The following is a 20,148-nucleotide window of genomic DNA, read 5'->3' on the forward strand; positions in this document are numbered from 1 at the left end:
TTTTTGGAGTGACAGAACTGTTCTGTATTCTGATGGTGGTCATGCTACCATACATTAAAATCAGAACTATTCATAGAAACACGTTAATTTTGTCATATGATAACATTTTTTTTTTTTTTTTTTACTTTTTTTAGAATTAAGTAAAAATCACTGGCAAAGGAATTGACATGAACACTTCAGTATATGTAACATTGGGTAAATGAGACATTTATAAAAACCTAATGATTTTATTGATGCTTTCTAGTGTTTTGTAAATTGGCAGAAAGGCATAATTTCCTGTTATCCTTTCCTAGAAAAATCTTTTTTTTTGATATGGAGTCTTGCTGTCACCAGGCTGGAGTGCAGTGGCACAACCTTGGCTCACTGCAACCTCTACCTCCCTGGTTCAAGCAATTCTCCTGCCTCAGCCTCCCATTGAGATTACAGGTGCCCGCCACCATGCCTGGCTAATTTTGGTATTTTTAGTAGAGACAGGATTTCACCACGTTGGCCAGGCTGGCCTTGAACTCCTGACCTCGTGATCCACCTGCCTCGGCTTCCCAAAGTGCTGGGATTACAGGTGTGAGCCACTGTGCCTGGCCAGGAGAAATCTTTTTTCATTTAGAGAATATTTCTTTTACAGAGTAATAATTTCATTTTTTGTTTAGTAGTAGTAATTGTATTTCTTTAAGCATTAGAAGTCGGTCTACACAGTAAGAGAGCCAGAACAATCAAAATAATAATAATACACTGGCCTATGTATTGACTAGTTTTGTGTAGGTCCTGAAATAGCCTAATTTGAACTTGACTTTAGCTAGTTACTCGGACAGTTTCCTCTTGTGTGCTTTGGGTCATTATAACCTTTGAAACTTAAGTGAGTGACTCCTGTTTATTTTAAAATCTTAGTGACGTGAAGTCACTGGAGCTTTCATAAATGTTTTTGCTATTTGACTAGTATCAGTGTAAGGGTTTATAATGAAGTTCTCCAGATCTTTTGAATTTGCTTCCATCGGAATTTTGTTAAATAGTGTTCTTACATAAAATGGCGTTTGTGCTTTAAGTCAGTGGAAGAATGTGAGGTTAGACTATGGCTTAGAATTTTCATGGTTAGCATAATTACATGTTGGTATTTAGAGATGATGATCTCTCTTTATGTATAATTGATGGGGGAGAGAACAAACTGGTATCAGACCAGGTCCTTGCTAGGTTCTTTCTCACGTATACCATGTCATTTAATCCTCAGAGTGCTTTGTTACTCCATTTTGCATGTGAAAAAACAGGATCTATTGATTAAGTGACATCTGAGGACAAGTCTTTAGTAACGGCAAGACGGAAGTGGAGTGCTAAAGTCAAAGTTCAGCTTCTTTGTACTTTGTGGGTGTGCCTACCTACAACTTACCACGAGGCCAATTATGATAGCTAACTGCTTCTACTATGTTTTCTTAATTTTTTTTTTCTAGTTAGAATATGAAGAGCTAAGTTTCTATGCAGAAGAAAAATGTCCGTCAATAGACCATGAACACTGACAGTATATCTTATATTTAAGGACCTTTAATTGACTAGAAGATTTTTAAGGTTCAAAATTGGCCATATTATACCTCAAACTAGTCATTGTATATATGTCTCTGTTGTACCACTTTTGTTACTAGTTTAATTCACATAGCATAATGTCTTCAGGGTTTATCCATGTTGTAGATTGTGTCAGAATTTCCTTAACTTTTAAGGCTAAATAATACTCCACTGTGTATGTGTACCACATTTTTTTATCCATTCATCCATCGTGGGTACTTGGGTTGCTTCCACTTTTTGACTATTGCGAATAATGAGTAATGCTCCTATGAGCACGGTATACAAAGAGCTGTTTGGGTTCCTGCTTTCAATTCTTTTGGGTATATACTCAGAAGTAGAACTGCTGGGTCATATGGTAAGTCTGTGTTTTTCTTTTTTTAAATTTTACTTTAGGTTCTGGGGTACATGTGCAGATCATGCTGGGTTCTCTGTTTTACTTTTTAAGGAATTGCTATACCATTTTCCACAGTGGCTGTGTAGGCCATATACTTTATGTCATAAGTTACATAATATATATTATTATAATATAGTTCTATTTTTTTCACATTAATGTGGTCAACATTATATGTTATTCAGCAGTTTGTTTTTATATTTGTAAGAAATCTTTCCATGTCTATACTTAGAGCTCTAATTCTTTTTAGTCCCTAAATAGTGTTCCATAATTTAGCCAACCCCAACAGATGGTATACACATGGTGTACACACACAGTAGATCCAAAGGTGTGCACATTTTAAAAGCCTGTAGGACCATAGAGTCAACATTGTCAGACCTTCAGCCTTTGCAAGAAAGCCAGAAACCCAGATTATATTTGAAATTATTCCGTTTTAAAAATGCCAAGCGGAGCAAAACTTGGTTCTAAGTTAGCTTCAGCTCTTGTGCCACCAATTTGTGATTTGAGCACTGATCTTTATCAACAATTATCATTGTCATCTAAATCTCTTCCCTTTTTTTTTAACTTTAAAATTAAACCTATCAAAAATCACCCTGTCTCTTCCTGTCTGCCTCCTTGAACCTTTTTTTAATGATCAGTGTGCTTCCACTTCCTGGGGTTACTGCAATATTATGTTTCCTTAAATGCCACAATCCTCTTGGCCACTGCCATAATATATTCTTCATTACATATTTCTCAATATTATATCTTTTGAGGTGAGTGCTAACCACGTTTATTCAACATCTCACCATTTCCAAGGCACAGCCTCACTGTCCTCAGAGACTTCAGCACCTGGTTTTACATACTTAGATATCGTTTATACTATATCCCATCAACACAGACACTATTCACATCTCTAATCTGGCGTCCTGATTGTACAACTGGAGTGAATTTCTAATACCTTAAATACTCCAGAGCTTGGACTGTGTAATTAGTGAAAAAAGTGACCCTACCTTTAACGCTTTTGAACACTATTTCCCTGTCGCCGCTTGCTGTTCCCACCATCTGACCCCTGCTTGCCTTCCACCATTTCTCTTTTTCCATTCTGTTCTGGTTTCCTTTTTAGCTGTACCTAGCTTGAACTTCATGATCACTCACTTCAGAGTTACACTCTCTACCACCCTAGAGTCGTGCTTGCCATTCCAGCATCCCACTCTCCCAGTCCTTAGCATAATGACACACCAGGCCAATTCTGGCTCAACAGTGTCCCACTTAACTGTTATACTCCTACTTTTTTCCAGTACTCTCAACAATTGAATTCATCATATTTACCCAGAAGGTCTAAGAAATGCTTTTCAAACCCTTCGATGGGTTGTGAAACCAAATTTTTGGATGTTTGCCATTATTTTATTTTAAAAAAAGACAGATTAAAACAGAACGAAAAATAGAATGCAAGGCATATACTATAGGTAAATTCCATATCATTACACTTTTGTATTACTGTGGGTAGCAGTCAGAATGGCCTCTGTACCTACTAACGGTCCCCGGTGGAACTCATCTTGCACAGCTTTTACAGGGTAGATTGGCCACATCTTCAGGGAGGTCACTCTCCTGTTTAGTCTTGAACAAAAAGTCCAAATTCCTCCAGACTTGCAGACCTTTCAGTGACCTGAACTCATTTGACCTTACTTCATGTTTCACAATTTCTCTACTGTACTTTTTAAATGTTCCCAACCCAACTGTTCACTATTTCCCCAAGAAATATCCAGCTTCTGCTTATGTCATTCCTTCTTGTTTACTGTGCTGTGTCCTACTTTTGGTAGTCAAAATTGTACTTATACCTGAAAGCCCATATCAAATGCCAGCTTTCTTCATGGACTCTCTTGATATTTGAAAAAGTGGACCAAGAATACACACACAGCACTGTGCATGTTTGTAGCGCACTGTGCATGTTTGTATTGCACCTACCTGCATAACTGTATATTTTCTTCCCCCACCGCCCGTAGGCTCCTTGAGGCCAGGGAAATGTGTTTTACTCCTCTTATACCCCATTATGCTTAGCCATAGGCACTCAACTCTAATAAGAATATTTGCTGGGTTCTATTATATAGCCAGGCAAATGAAATTATTTCAAAATCTGGATCAATTAAGATTTTTTTTTTTTAATCTTAAATTTCTCATACTCTCTTTTCTGACTGGTTCCCAATGGTGATTAATTCTCCTTTGAGCAAATGTTTGAGTGTCTCTTAATGCCCAGACCTGGAGGAGTGAACAGAACAGGAAAGGAAGGAAACCTTCAGGGAACTTACAGCCTCTGGGTTGTGAAGGTTCATTTAAATCCTTTTTTTTTTTTCTTGTTTGGAACTTTCTTTAATACTGTAGAACAATATGTTTACTCAGTGAAGACCTGTGAGTGATTCTCAAAGAGGGTTGACAGTTGAGACATTTGGCAGGGGACATTTGGCAGTGCCTGAAGGCATTTTTGGTTGTCACAGCTGGGGGAGGATGTTAACTGAAGGCATCTATTGGGTGGAGGCCAAGGATGCTGCCACATTCTGTAGTGCACAGAACAGCCCCCACAGCAAAGAATAATCTGGCCCAAAATATCAGTAGTGCCAAGGTAAGGAAATCTTGGTATGAACAAATCAAAGAATTCTAAGCTTTATGCCTTTGTGAAGTCATATAAATGTTTGAAATAGAGATGTCCAACTATACCAGGAAGAGAAGTACTCAAAACTACAACTTAATTTTCTGACTCGAAATACACACAGGTGTACTTCCTATGTTTAACATGTTTAGATTGACATTGCTCTTCATTTTCGTTTTCTGAAATTTATACGAATGGGAAGAAACGAATTAACACATATTACACGTTCCTACCTTAATAAGCACTATACTGTAGGAATAAATGTCAAATATCATGTAATATGAAGAAGAGAGATTTTAGGATTTGAAAAATTAGACTACTTTCTAGTAGATTTATAGGCACAATTTTCTAAATAAAATAGGCATTCAAACAAATCAGTTCAGATAAAAATATTTTTAAATTCTCTGAATGTCTCCATATAGTTAATCATTTATTTCATTTTTGCTTATTTTTATGTTTTCTCTAGAAGTAAATCTGATGAAGACCTTGCTTGTTATCCAACTCTCAGAACAATACCTGGTGGTGTGTAGTACATGCTCAGAAAGTATTTGATAAATTGATGTGAATCACCAGTTACTTTACTCAGGCAAGGAAGTGTGATGGCAGAACGATGGTAGGAAGCAGTTTTAAAGTCCCCATAGAGTTAATTCCAAAATCACTGGTGTCAGCTTAGCCACCTGGTGCAGAGTTTTTATCTTTGAATAAGCCTTTTATGCTTCTTAGGAGATGTGTTGAGGGCATAAAAAGGGTGACTGCTTAGGGAAATGGGCTGCATTTAGCCACCTTTCCTCTTGTTACATGATATGGCTTTATCACACATTGTTTCTAGGCATCTTAGGAGACAGTGTAGAGTTGAACTTGACCCACGGCAATATTTGCAGAGGTGGTGGTCAGTCTGCATTACGGAGTTTAGGATCTGTGATTTAGAAACGACACTTTTGTGGCCTAGTCATTTGGCATTTCTCAGTTGTCTTAGGAGTCAATTAACTTTCTTGAAGGCTGAATTTACCTTATTGGTGTTTTACTGGTTAGTTCAGGGAAGAATATTAAAAGGTTTATTGCCGGAGGGTTGACTTCACAGGTCTGAAGTGCATCGTTCATCCTCTGAGCTAGAACACATTCATGAACAGTAATAACAAGCCAGGCCAAACTGTTGGAGGGGGTCATTAGACTCCATGGATGAGGTGTTTTAATTTCCTGGACCTATGAAAAGTTTGCAAGTGTTACTATCTTGAAATAAACGGCATCAACCTGAGGTTCTTTTTTCTAAATTATGAAAATTAAAATTTGATGTTTTATATTTTGGAATGATTTTGATGAGAATGATATTACTAGGATTTAGTTGAGTCATTAGATTACTAGAATAGGCTAAATAGATTCTGAATACAAATAATGTGGATATTTCCTCCTTTTGTCGTTAAAAATTTTTTTTTTAAAGTTTGTAAAGTTTAGTTTGCATTTCTTTTATGACATCCACTCCTTTATTGTTATTATTAATATTTTTAGAGGGAAAAAATCAAACAGTTTCACAATTCGAGCATCCCAAATCTGAAATGCTCCAAAATCCAAAGCTTTTTGAGCACCAGCATGATACTCAAAGGAAATGCTCATTGGAGCATTTTTGATTTTTGATTTTTGAATTTAGAATGTCTGGCTGGTAAGTATAATAACAAATGTACCAAAACCTGAGAAAGTCTGAAATTCAAACCACTTCTGGTCATAAGTGTTTCAGTTAAAGGACACTTGAGTAAGCAGTGAACCAGACTGTGATCACATCACAAGCAGTGTGTACTAAAGAGATTGTAAAAGCAAAAAAGAAGTGTCACCCTTTGATACAGCCTGGCAGATACAATCTATTACATACGTGCTAATTTCGTTAGACAAAGGAAAAGGAATACTCTACATTTTTACAAGTAGGAAGTTAATTTTGGAGCCAAGCACCTAGGCCTTTTGAGAAGACAGGGAGACACCATTCTTTTTATTATCATTGTTTCTTAAAATTGTGGCGAAATATGTATAACATAAAATTTACCAACCTAACCATTTTTAAATGTACAGTTCAGTGTGTGTGTGTGTGTGTGTGTGTGTATTTTTTTTTTTTTTTTTTTGGAGATGGAGTCTCGCTCTGTCACCAAGGCTGGAGTGTGGTGTTGCGATCTTAGCCTGTTCCAACCTCTGCCTCCCGGGTGCAAGTGATTCTCCTGCCTTAGCCTCCCAAGTAGCTGGGATTACAGATGTGCTCCTGCCACCACACCTGGCTAACTTTTGTATTTTTAGTAGAGACAGAGTTTTACTATGTTGACTAGGCTGGTCTCGAACTGCTGACCTCAAGTGACCCACCACCCTCAGCTTCCCAAAATACTGAGATTATAGGTGTGAGGCACCATGCCTGGCCCCAGTGGCATTAAGTAATTCACATTGTTGGATAGCCACCACCACCATCCATCCCCAGAACTTTTTCTTCATTTCAAACTGAAACTATGTACCCACTAAACTATAACTCCCCATTCCTTCCATCCCTCAGCTCCTAGTAACCACCATTCTACTCTCTGTCTCTGAAGTTATCTACTCTAGGCACCTCATATAATGAGATCATACAGTATTTGTAATTTTGTGTCCGGCTTATTGCACTTAACACAGTGTCTTCAAGGTTCATATGTGTTATAACGTGCATTCAGAATTTCCTCATTAAGGCTCAGTCACATTCTGTTGTATTGGATAGACCATATTTTGTTTATCCATTCATCAGTGGAGGGACACTTGGGTTCCATCCTGTTTGCCATTGTGAATGATGCTGCTATGAGCATGAGTGTACCGACATCTCTTCACACCCATTCTTTCAACCTAGAAGTGTAATTGCTGTATCATAGGGTAGTTCTGTGTTCTGTTTTTTGAGGAATCACTATACTATTTTCCAAGCCGCCGCACCATTTTGCATTCCCATCAGCAATGCACAAGGGATTTTTCTCCACATATTCTTGTTGACATTTGTTCTTTTCTTTCTTTTTTTTTTTAAATAGTAGCCATCCTAATGGATGTGAAGTGTAGTGTCTCATTGTGGTTTTGATTTATATTTTTTTAATAATGAGTGAAGTTGAGCATCTTTTCATGTTTCATCCACTCCCTTATTTTAAAAGAAATGCTTTTTTTTCCTATTTTTAAAGATCACTGTGCCCAATTCTCATTCATTCTAAATTAGATATGTAAGATAGGTTTATTCAGCTATAATTTTAGCTTACCTGAGGAGAGAAATTTCTTTTTAGAGACATTGTTGCTATGTGTCATAATGTTTAAGTTGCCCTTTAAACAGGAAAAAGAAATCTGCCAGTAAATTGGAGTTGACTTTTTTTAATGTTCACATTGTTCAGTTGGACTAGAATAGGGAATAGAAGCTTCAGAGTTAGTTTTACCCACCTCATAGCTATTGACTGCCCATTGGGAAGAGGCCAAAGACTTTTTGTTGCTTTTTGAAACAAAATAATTTAGGTGGACCTATATACTCTTATGATCAGGTTGTCTTATATCTTCTAAATCGGATAGCTGTCTAGAGGATGTGTCACATTGTTCCCTTGTGTAAAAAAATTTTGAAGAAATACCACGTTAACGGTATGTTTTCCTAGTGTCAGAAAATTTATTTATGAGAACCCATAGTGTTTGAGGTCCTGTGTGAAAAGTATAAAGAAACCTTTTTACGTACCTTATTTAACAGTACATAGTAACTGACATTTGTCAAATGCTTATTATTTGTGAATGCTTCTGAGCTGTTTATATGTAGTGTGTTTAATCATCACAGCTACCCTATGAGATAGAGGAATACTATTATTTTTACAGATGAAGAAATGGAAGTACAGAAAGTATTAAAGTAGGCAGTGGAGTTCACCCACCTGGTGCCAGAGACACAAACCTCATTATAGAAGTGTTTCTTCACTGGAGACTAGGAGTAAGTAACAGTGTTAAGTTTTCCTTCTTCTGGGGTCCCCGTAGCTGTGTTTCAGAATTAATAAACAATTATACTTGCCAAATAAGCTTGGGAGTTTTTTTAGTCATTATTCTTTATAAAAATCCTGAGTTTTAATATATCTGCCTTTTTAGTGATGAAATATAAAACTCACAGAGATAAAAAGGTTTGTCTAGTAATATTTAGTAAATTCATGGTAGCATAAAATTATCATCTTACATGAAGTACAAAGTACTTTCTTGAGACCAGAAACGGGCCCTTTTGCTACTTCTTAAACTTCTCAACCTAATGACACCTAGCGTATTTCTTGGGGAGGGGGTAGACAGGGAGAAAGAGGCTGAGAAGTGTTGTGATTCCCATGCTGGCTGTCCCAGGTTAGGGTGTTGTATTGGACACTAGCTCCCTCATTACTTGACAAGAGCTGAAGTAGAATGCTCCTTGGGGTTGTGTACAGAAGGAGTTTTAGAGTTTCACTTCCTTGATTTTAAAGCTTGCATTTTGATGAAGTAGAAACACAAAAATTAATTTAATTTAAATTAATTTAAGAGCCTGGTGCTTTTAAAATGACAGATACTTGAAGTGGCTACTAGCCTGGACTTTCAGGAAGGAGGCAGCTCATAGTTCAAAGTCTGGTTTACCTCTTGTGGGTGACTTTACCCCCTTTCAAGGGCTACCTGTAAGTACATATTTTCAGGGCTTAATTTTTTATGTCGTTTTGTTCTTTGAGGGAGTTCAAAATGAAATCATCTCAACATTGTGCTTAATAGTTTTAACTCACTTCTGAAATTAACATTAAGTACCAGAAGTACACATTTTCTTGTTTTATGCCTAGTCCAAGCCAGGTGTTGGAAGGCAAGGGAAGAGAAGAAACAGATAAATAAGAGAGAGAGTGGCTTAGTACTGAAGAAGGGAAAACAGAACAGAGCTTCAGAAGACCAGATGAAAAGCAGGGGAGCTCAAGTGTGTCAGACCCTGTATCCCCAAAGCTTCAGCCCAGTACTTAATATTTATTCTTAATTAACTGCCTTGTAAGTTATTTTGCTGCAACCCAGAATCTTTTTTTCATTCCCACCCAAAACTTGCATTGTATCGTCTTTTCACCCTTGCTTGTATCCTTGATGAGATTTTTTACCTAGGCTCTCCTCGACTTAAATCTTAAGGAATTGTTTCTTGGGCCTCTTATGAAAATTCTTAGTTTGACTACATTTATTCACTCATAAATTTATAGGTAATCAAATTCCATACTTTGTAGGTTTTCCTGTTTCTTTGAACTGGACTGTCTGTGGGAAGATTTCTGTTTTTATGTAATAGGCTTTTTGAAACTTGCATTTAAGCCAGGGTTTATTTTTCACGTGCCTGTTACATTTTGTTCATCTAATAAAGTGGTTTGAAATAGTCCTTCAGCTGATGTCTTGTCTTCTAGAATATTGACTCTTTTTTTAGAAAAATAAACTTACTTGGAATAATTTTGTAGAAAGTTTGCAGAGATAGTACTGACTTCCCAAATATCGTTTACTCAACTTCCAGGGAATGTTCACTTCCTGCTAGCTGGTACAGTGATCTAAATCAAGAAACTAGCCTTGGTAGACTGCTGTAGACTACATGATGGTCTTCATTTGGATGTCATCTGTTTCCCACCAGTGTCCTTTTCTGTTTGGGGACCCTGGTCAGGACCTCTAGTGGCCTCCATCTCCTGTCTTCTGGGACAACTTCTTTGTTTGTCTTTGGTGATCTTGACACTTTTGAGTACTAATCAGGTGTTTTATAGAATGTCCCCAGTTTGGGTTTGCCTGATGCTTTCTCTGTATTAAATTATGGCTGTGTGTTTGGGAGAAGAATAGCCCGAAGATGCAGGGTGTGTCTCAGCACCCCACATGGCACATGGCATTGACTCGGCTTAGCACCAGATGACGCGGGTAAGGAGCTGTCTGCGGGTGTTTGCTCTGCAGTGACCAGTTTTGCTTATTTGTAACATACTCATCCTTTGGAAGTAGTAATTGAGTCCAGCTCATATTCAAGGGGAAGAGGGTTAAACTCTACCTGTTGAGGGGAAAATTGTATGGTATTATTTGATTTCTTCTGTAGGGAAAATATGTCTCTTCCGCCTTCATTTATTTAATCATCTATTTGTCATTATGGGCTCCCGTGTTCTTTTTATAGGGTCATACTCATTTCACTTGGGGTTATATCCAGGTCTGCCTTATCCTTGCTCACATTGTCCTGGCTCTGGCTTTGGGAGCTGCCTGGGGTTGGCCCATGTGACACATGCCATCCTTTTGTTTTGGGAGTGCTTCCTTGCTTTCTGGACCTACGAGATGCTTTAGTTGCACCTTGTGTTTTCCTTCTCCAGTGTCAGCTGTCTTTAAAGAGAAGCCCCGGTTCCTTGTCATGGAGAAGGTGTCTGGGGAAACCCTGGTCTGGGCACTGGTGTGGTCCTGCTGCTGGGGTATCTCTGTGTCTAGGCCCTCATAGCTCACAGCTACAGGTGCTCTTGCTCCTTGGGGGTCCCTGTAAGGAGATCGGTGTGAACACCAGATCTTCCATTGTTTCTGTACCCACCCATGTGTGTATTTTCACCTGAACGCCAGTTCTCACTGATGTCTCATAGCTAATCCAACACCACGAAGTTTATTCTAGCGTTCTCCTTTTGCGTGGTTATTTGTAGTTTCTTTGTCTGACAGTAAGGACCTGGCTCATCCAGCATTTGCTTTGACGCTAGTGTTCCTGCAAAATAATTTCAGGATTGTTAAGGCAGACTCTGGGAGGCATACTTAAACAAATCGAGTATAGTGTTTCCCAAGTATTCTTTCATTTTTTAAAAAATTAATTTATTTTTTTGTTTCCCAAGTATTAAGCAGTTCCTTCTACTCAACCAGTTTTGGTGAGGCTATTTCATACATTTTATAATACAATTGTATACATTTGTCAGTCTACATTCTACCCTGGCATCCCATGATACCCTGGTTGATTTCTTTTTTCATTGCATATATTAAAATTTACTCTGTGTGATGTACAAAACTCTATGAGTTTTGACAAATTCAGAGTCTTCTTGTTCCCACCACCCCTAGGCAGTTGACTTTTAACTCTCATTCAGGGTTTTTTGTGATTTTCTTTGCCAGATCTCCTGTCACCCCCCGATTCCCCATATTGAATAACTGTGGAACCACACTTCCATTATTCACTCATGAAAAAGGACATCCTCTCTGTTACTCTTGTGATTTTTTAATGCCAGGTTGCATTTCCTCAGATAAAAGCATAATAAGTCTTAACATGAGGGAAGAGTTCTAGAATTTTAGAAGTTGAAGGAAGGTAGAGATCTATGAGATTTTACATTGGTTGTTGGGCAGGTTGTCCTGGCAGGTTGGGTGTCTGGGGTAGAGCTGGAATGTAGACTCTGATTTCCCCCCACGATCTTTACTCAGGAGACTTGAGTTAGGAAAGATGGACTGAGGCCAGGGTGGGAGAGAGCCTACATTTGCTGCAGGTGTGAAGCTGTGTTTATGGGTATGGTCCTTTACCTTTTGTTTTAGGACACAAATTCTAGGAGTCAGATGTTTGTTTAGTGCTCTGTGTGATTTTGGGAAGGATTATGGTATTGTTAGTTATTTGCAAATTAGAGTTTTAGTGAATTATTAATAGTTCATTCACTTTGCTTTTGAATGCCAATCTAAAATCAAGTGTTCTGAGTGAATAGGTAATTCTGTTAAGGGTGTAGGAAAGATGTAATTGTGAAAAGCTACACATGCCACCTTCATTTTCTTTTTTTGTTGTTATTTGCTTTTTTTGAGGTGGAGTTTTGCTCTTATTGCCCGGGCTGGAGTGCAATGGTGCAAACTTGGCTCTCTGTAACCTCTGCCTCCTAGGTGTAAGTGACTCTTCTGCCTCAGCTTCCCGAGTAGCTGGGATTACAGGCACCTACCACGATGCCCGGCTAATTTTTTTGTCTTTTTAGTAGAGGCGGGGTTTCACTACGTTGGCGAGGCTGGTCTCCCATTCTTGACTTCAGGTGATCCACCTGCCTCGGCCTGCCAAAGTGCTAGGATTACAGGCATGAGGCACTGTGCCCGGCCACCGCCTTTGTTTTATAAGGTTCTACTGGTTATTGGTCTCTACTGTATCTTACAGTAGAGTAGTTTTAATTTGCCGATTTAAGGAATCTTTGGGAACCATTAAATGCCGTGCCAAACTGGCGCAGTGCTTGCTGGCTGCCAGCACCAAGCTAGACCCTTGATACGAAGATGTTTAAGCTGTGCCCCTTGTCCTCTTGGAGACACAGACATGTAAAAGAATACTAGTTTGTCTGAAGTGCTGCGGCAGAGAGATGACCAGAGTGTAGGTGTGGTTTATGATAGTACAGTACTTCAGCTTTTCGTTAGGCTGTTTTCTTTAAAACGGGATTTTTAGAGCATAACTTCACTACCCGGATTACAACTTTGTTGGCCTTTGCATTTTTCTTTCCAGCCTTTTACTACAAATGTAGTTTTACATAGTTGTGTATACACAATATTGTATTCTAAAATGCTTTTAATATTTTATCCTAAGCTTTTCCTGTTTCTCCACAGTACCGTGTAGTGGCTGTATCTGCCTATCTCCCTAATTTATTTTTTTCTCTTAGAAGTCTACCATGATCCTTTTTATGCTTCTGTTTTTTATTTGGTGAATTGGTTTCTTAGGCTCTATTTCCTCGAGTGAGGTTACCGGGTCAAAGAGTATGAATGTTTTACAGCTCTTGAAATATATTGCCTGCTGTTTTACAACACCGACAGCGTTACTTGAAAGCTGCCAGATTAGACTTGATCCTTGCTACTCTCAGACTTCATCATTCCGCACTTTTGCTGTTGATTTCAGGGTCAGAGCACGGTGCGTCCTTCTGCCCAGGCAATAGGCCAGGCTCCTACACGACCTTTGTATGCCCCCCGCCCATGCCCCATGGATCCTCTGCTTGGAGGTCCTGCCCAGGGCCAGCTTCTCCTTTCAGGTCTTGGTTAGAAAGCCACTTCTTGTGAGATGCCTTTGCTTCCACTGTGGGCCAGCAGCCCCTTCTCACCCAGGCGTTCTTCACCACCGTGTGACGCTGGGATATGAGTCCTGGCTGCCCCTGAACTCCCTGCTGATGGAGGTGGGCAGGGTTGGGCTCTCACCTCCTATTAGCCTCTGTTTTAGTTCTGCCATGCTTCCTCCCAAGATGTGTGAATCTAAGGAACAAGCTGCCTTTTCTAGGTCTCCTTGGAGGGATGAGGGAGGGTGAGGCAAGAAGGGAGTGGTCACTTACTGTCTCCTTTCATCTTAATGTCTCTTAATAAGAGTATAGAGTATACAGACTTAACTATTAAAGATGTCTGGGAAAATGCCAGTAATTTCTAATGATTTTTAAATAGTTTACAAATCACTGTAAATGTAAAGTGCTATGTAATAAAATGATTTGAGGTAAAGAAGTTGGATTAGAAATTACCATTTCTAGAAGTGAGAGGATGAAACAGGCCTAATTTTAGGTTTTTAAACAATCTATTCTGTTTTAGCTAGTGTACAGTATTTTTAGATTGAGGGATAAAACGACATTTTCTTATTCTAAAGAATAAAATGTTATTTGACTCATGGGGTGTTGTTTTGTTTTTTTCTTATGAAGTAAAATGTTTTTGTTGAAATATTTACCTAGAATTCAGAAAGTGATTTCTTCTTTTATGAATGCATCTTGAGAAGGCTTTCTTTGCCTCTCAGTGAGATTTCATCATAGCTAACTTTCCAACAAAGTGGGGTAACTGCTTTTATTATGAAAGTTGGTGAGAAGTGAGGTGAACTCTGCAGTGATGTCAGTAGAGTTTTCTGAATGTTCTCTGTCTGTGCTGTCCAATTAGTATATTAGCTTCTGGTCTCCTGTGACCACAGAACACTTGAACTTAATTTTTAATTTAATTTATTTTAAACTTACTTTCAGTGTAGCTACACATTGGATAGTAGCTTTAAAAACTTAAGAGTGACACACATTTTTCTCCTCTAAGGCCCTGTGGAGAGTTAATGGCCCATTGTTACTGGGATCACCTGATTTAGCTTAAAATTCTGTTCTCTAAATTACCTTGTCCATTGTAGAAACAAAAAAACCTGCCAAAATTTTAGTTGGATTAATGAGTAAGTGAAACAGCAGGAGAGAATTTGGTGGTCTTGGACTGTAAATCATTTCGAACATTTTTTCTAGGTCTTTCTGGTATATTTTCAGGACTAGAGAGAGTCCAGAGGACGTTGACTTCTCAGAGGTGTTGCTTCTCTGCTTGCTCCTTTGTGTGTTATGGAAATCTGAGGTAGTGTGGATGTTACAGTGGGTATTCAGCAGAAGTAAAGAGGCTGGTTTCGATTTTTCATCACTGAAAAGGCAGTTGATATAGACCTAGCCTTGACATTTTGTGTGGGACACCGAATAAGCTTGTGGTAGTTACATTGAGAGTGAACGTGTGTATCCTTATATGGTCACCACACGTGGAAGGCCTTAGGAGGATAAGAACTGGTTGACAGGTAGGTGAGGGATCATACTTTTATTTTTAAAATCCTGATGATTTCACTTATCTGACACATTTGATCTACTTTGAAGAAATTGTTTTGGTTTCATTGACAGTGGATGGCTTCTTTCTGTCTCCTCCTTTTCCACCTCTTTATTTTCTTGTGTCTTTCTCTTCCTGTCTTCCTTGAAAATACTGTCATGGGGTCAGCTGGCTTTGTGTATTTTCAAGCAGAGTGATCTTTGAGCTTGATAAGAATTGAAAATTGATTTGCAGTCTAGATGGGATCATAAGTTACTGATAGAAGATGATTTAAATTCGATTTCTCACAGAAATTTCTTAGTGGAGCAGCGTGTTACAAACTTTATTATGGCATTTTTTGACTGTGGCTTTCATGGATAGTTTTAATAAATGTGATTTTACAGGTTCTGTACAACATGTCTGCTAATTGAGCTTGCTGCTGCAGTGTTACCCGACATCTGATGAAGTTTTCTTCTCGTTTGCCAGGTTGCACAGAGCATTGAAGATCACCATCAGGAAGTGATTGGTTTCTGCAGAGAGAATGGTTTCCATGGCTTGGTTGCATATGACTCTGATTATGCACTGTGCAACATCCCCTACTATTTCAGTGCCCATGCCCTAAAACTGAGCCGGAATGGGAAAAGTCTCACCACAAGCCAATATCTGATGCATGAAGTTGCCAAGCAACTGGACCTGAATCCAAATCGTTTTCCTATTTTTGCTGCTCTCTTAGGTAGGTGGAGTAGTGTGAAAACTATTTTATAAGAGAGTGACCATATGATGAGCACATTGATCCTTTAAGTATTTCAGTGCTTCAGTGTTTTGGATATCTATTTCACACTGAAAAGAACCAAGGTATGGACTCTTCCTTAGCATTCCTTGCTTTGTATTATTTTTTGGTATAGTGAGGTATTGTTTTATCCAGGAATTGTGTAGATTAATTTTGTGAATAAACTCACTTAAGGTTTTGGAAAACCAACATTCTAAATCACAGATGTCAACACATGGTCACTATGTAAATTAGACATTTAAACCTTAGGCATAAATTACGTTTATAATAGAAGAAAATATGCTATGGAGTTAGAACGGTTATGTTTTCACCTCATTTTCAGGACACTCACTAGTTTAAAACAAAAACAAAAATAAACTTTGTACCTTGTTTCCAACACCTATATTTTAAGTAAATGTATACATGTCTTTAAAAAATTTCCTTGGAGGAATTCCTTATGCTGCATACTCAGAAAGGACGAAAATCTTGTTTTAACTATGACATTATATTTTAATTTTCTTTAATTAAAACTAATTTCCTAAGAGGTAATATATTTGTCTGTCACTTCATATTTGCATTGTATATTTTCTTTCTTTTCTCTTTTGTCAACTACGCTTTCTTAATGCTTTCATTGTGCTTGTCTCACCCTGCTAATATCCAGCTTTAGTTTGCTGAGAATTTCTAAGAATTGTGTCCAAATATAAGTAAACATGTTTTTGGAAGGAGGCACTTCTGTGATTAGAATCCATGAATCTTATGGGATTTGGGGCTGTTTTGGACACACAAGGCCAGCTTGGGAAGCTGTGTGGTCTCCAGTGCTCAGTTACTGGCCTCCCTTGCAGTTTGTATTCCATAGAGGCTGGCAGCCCAATCCAGTCCTGTTCAAGAGGGGATTATATTGTGGGTTATTTTTAGAAATTCCTGGTTTTCAGAAAGATTTTTATTTTTTAGCTGAGATTACAGGCTAATTTTTTGTATTTTTAGTAGAAATGGTGTTTCACTATGTTGGCCAGGCTGGTCTTGAGCTCTTGAGCTCTTGTATTTTTAGTAGAGACAGGGTTTCACCAAGTTGACCAGGCTGATCTTGAACTCCTGAGCTCAAGTGATTCACCCACCTCGATCTTTGCTGGAATTACAGCGCCCAGCCTTTTTTTTGAGACAGGAACTCACTTTCAGTGGTGCAATCGCGGCTCACTGCAACCTCCACCTCCGAGGCTCAAGAGATCCTCACACCTCAGCTTCTCAAGTTGGTGGGGCTAGAGGTGCACGCCTCCACATCTGGCTAAATTTTTGTGTGTTTTTGGTTGAGACAGGGTTTTACCATGTTGGCCAGGATGGTCTCCTAACTCTTGAGCTCAGGGCGATCCACCCACCTGGGCCTCCCAAAGTGCTGGGATTACAGTCATGAGCCACCACACCTGGCCACACAGTTTTTTATGTATTATTTTGTGAGAGCATTTCAAATTTTACTATATGAGTCAGTCAACAAAATTGTAACTTCACAAGTTGTGTTTGTTTGGATCTAATATCAAATATAGTCTTTAATAAGGGAACTCTTGGGCCTTTGGGGATTTGGGGATTAAATCTAATCTTTTAAATATGTTTTCAAATATTAAAATATAAAAGGATGTTTCCTCTGATGTTAAAGGTGAGTATGGGGATGGCAAATTATATGGAAAGTTCCACATTTGCTTAAATGCTATGCAAAATAACTTGGCATATTAATTGACTTTGAATGAATGTAAAAATCATATGCTCTTAGAATATGGTCACCTTAGCTCATTTGAAAAATGGAAGAATACTTGTTTATCTTAGTTAGGAAACATTGAATATGGTATTTGGAAGATAATGCACACTGATACTTTTCTAGCTTGTTAGTTTGTGAAGTTTTGAAATAAATGAAAAACAAAATCAATTATATGTTGTCAGTTTAGGGCTTGGAATCTCTTCCAAAAGTTTAGTCAAGTTATAGGTAAGCTCCTGAGGTTTATTTATTTTTTTTACTTTTGTTGTTTTTGAGCTGGAGTCTCGCTCTATAGCCCAGGCTGGAGTGCAGTGGTGCGATCTTGGCTCACTGCATCCTCTGTCTCCCAGGTTCAAGCGATTCTCCTGCATCAGCCTCTCAAGTAGCTGGGATTACAGCTGTGCACCACCACACCTGGCTAATTTTCACCACGTTGGCCAGGCTGGAAAAGTTTCAGTGTCCTCAAATGAGAAAGCTTATTTTTCTTTTCCTTTCTGTAATAGAAAGTATATAAAGTATTTTGTTTTAGGAATGTTGGAATATTCGTTTTTCATGCAAGTTTTCACAGAGACTATTACTAATGTTGGAGTTGCCTTAATATTCAAATTAAAGCTTCCAAAATTTCAGACACTTCATTCTTCACTGTGAAATTCTATGTAATCCATTAACAGAGGAAAGCAGTATCAAGCATAGCAAACCTGGGCATTTACGGTTCAGATTTGCTCATTTGGACATCATGGGAGTTCAGTACCTCTGGATTGTGTGTTTGTGTGTTTGTGGAGTGTCCATCATCTGAAATGCTTAGGACCAGAAGTATTTTGGACTTTAAATCAGATTTTGGAATATTTGCCTAATGAAATATCTCAAGAGATGGCACCCAAGTCTAAGCATGAAAGTCATTTATGTTTCATATATGCCTTATACATATAGCGTAAAGGTAATTTTATAAAACATTCTAAATAATTTTGTGCAGGAAACCAAGTTTTGTCTGCCTTTGACCCATCTTATGAGCCCAGGTGTGGAATTTTCCACTTGTGGCATCATGTTGGTTTTGCATCATTTTGGATTTTTGGACTATGGCTGCTCAACTTGTTTTATAATGTAGCAATATTCCAGATGGTCTTAGTTTGTTTTGCTTTTTGTTAGTAGCTAATTAATGAATCTGCTATCATAAGGTGGAGGTGATTAAGTAATGTTATAAAAATCATGTTTAGGAAATTACTGCTTTAAGATTGCAGTGAGATAACTAACCTACTAAAGATCAGGTATATCAGAAATACAAACATTATTGTGAAAGTAGAGTATTCCCCTCAAACATAGTTTCTCAATTGAATACAGTTTTGTTTGTAGACTGTGATACACTGGTGATACGATGAGCAGCTTAATAGCCTCATGAGTATTGTAGGCTAGGCCGTTTCACATATGTTTGTGGGTGGTGATGGAAATTATAGGAGAAGGGTGTTGATTCACGTTACAATCAGCAGTCATTGTCATTTAATCTTGCTAAGAAAGATTTTATAATTGTGCAGATTTCACATTGGGTGTTTTTTGTAAATTCGAACCATAGCTATTTCATGAACAGATGAAAGCTTGAACCATAGCCATTTCATGAACAAATGAAAACTTAAATCTAATTGGTATTTGATATCCTGACATTGTCAGACTGACCTTTTGCAAACTGGTGTTTATTTTTAATATTGTGCTGCAAAGTTGCTTAAGTTTTATGCAGCTCTTAGGTTGAATGCTGTTAGGACTCCACTAGAAATTCCTATCATTCTCAAGGCAGCTGTAAGGATTTTACCCGCTGTATGTTGCTTTATGTTAAAAGATGAAGACTTGTTCTCAGTTTCTGTTTGGGAGTTTTCTATTATGGATGACAATATGCAGTGCTTTTAAAAGTTTCCCTGTGTTACTTAAGATGATTGCTTTTATGTTATCCATGTTTATATTCCAGGAAATCACATTCTGCCTGATGAAGATCTGGCTTCCTTTCATTGGAGTTTACTTGGTCCAGAACATCCACTAGCCTCACTAAAGGTACAAATTTCACTTTATTTTTCTAGCATTTGTAATAATCAACCGTGAGTTTGCTGTTACTTTAATAATGTTAGACCCTTTATTGGTGATGCTACCAAATTAGCAATATCATGTTTTCCCCTAATTGCAGGATCTGCACTGCCTTAAAAAGCAAGCAACAGTGCTATCATCCCTTGTTCTCAATACCTACATGTTAGGTAAATGTATAAGTGTCCTTGAAAATTTCCCCTAGGAATTCCTTGTGCCACGTACCTAGATAGAAGGAAATCTTTGAGCTGATGTTTTATATATTAATTTTCTTATTTAAAAGTTTTAATTTTTCTCTAGGTATTATAGTCACTTGTCACTTAGAGCAACATCTTTTGCATAGCTGATACATTTCATAACCAATTTTCTACAATTATAAAATAGTCTGAAGCTTTTTGGATGATGGAGGAGACTCAAATTCATTAGAGAAATGATCCATTTGTACTGTTTTATTAAAACTTAAAATTTTTCTCCCTTTTGATTCCCTTCCTGTTTGTGATAGCAATGGACAGCAGAGAGGAGGCACTTAATTCTGA

General features: G+C 38.0%; 1 protein-coding gene across 5 annotated transcripts in view; it reads left to right on the forward strand.

The window, feature by feature from the left end:
- FAM120A (family with sequence similarity 120A) overlaps positions 1-20,148 on the forward strand; it is a 119,504-nt gene that overhangs the window by 3,720 nt on the left and 95,636 nt on the right. For 4 of the 5 annotated variants that reach the window (XM_032268528.1, XM_032268529.1, XM_032268525.1 and 1 more), the window contains exons 2-3: positions 15,522-15,768; positions 19,503-19,585. In XM_032268528.1, coding sequence (XP_032124419.1) covers positions 15,522-15,768; positions 19,503-19,585 — 330 coding nt within the window. Of the gene's footprint in view, positions 1-7,679; positions 8,506-15,521; positions 15,769-19,502; positions 19,586-20,148 lie in introns of those variants that run through there. The other variant, XM_032268530.1, reaches the window with a different exon arrangement.

Source organism: Sapajus apella, unplaced genomic scaffold (genome assembly GCF_009761245.1).
Source record: "Sapajus apella isolate SASKATOON/1434 unplaced genomic scaffold, GSC_monkey_1.0 scaffold182, whole genome shotgun sequence".
Taxonomy (NCBI): domain Eukaryota; kingdom Metazoa; phylum Chordata; class Mammalia; order Primates; family Cebidae; genus Sapajus; species Sapajus apella.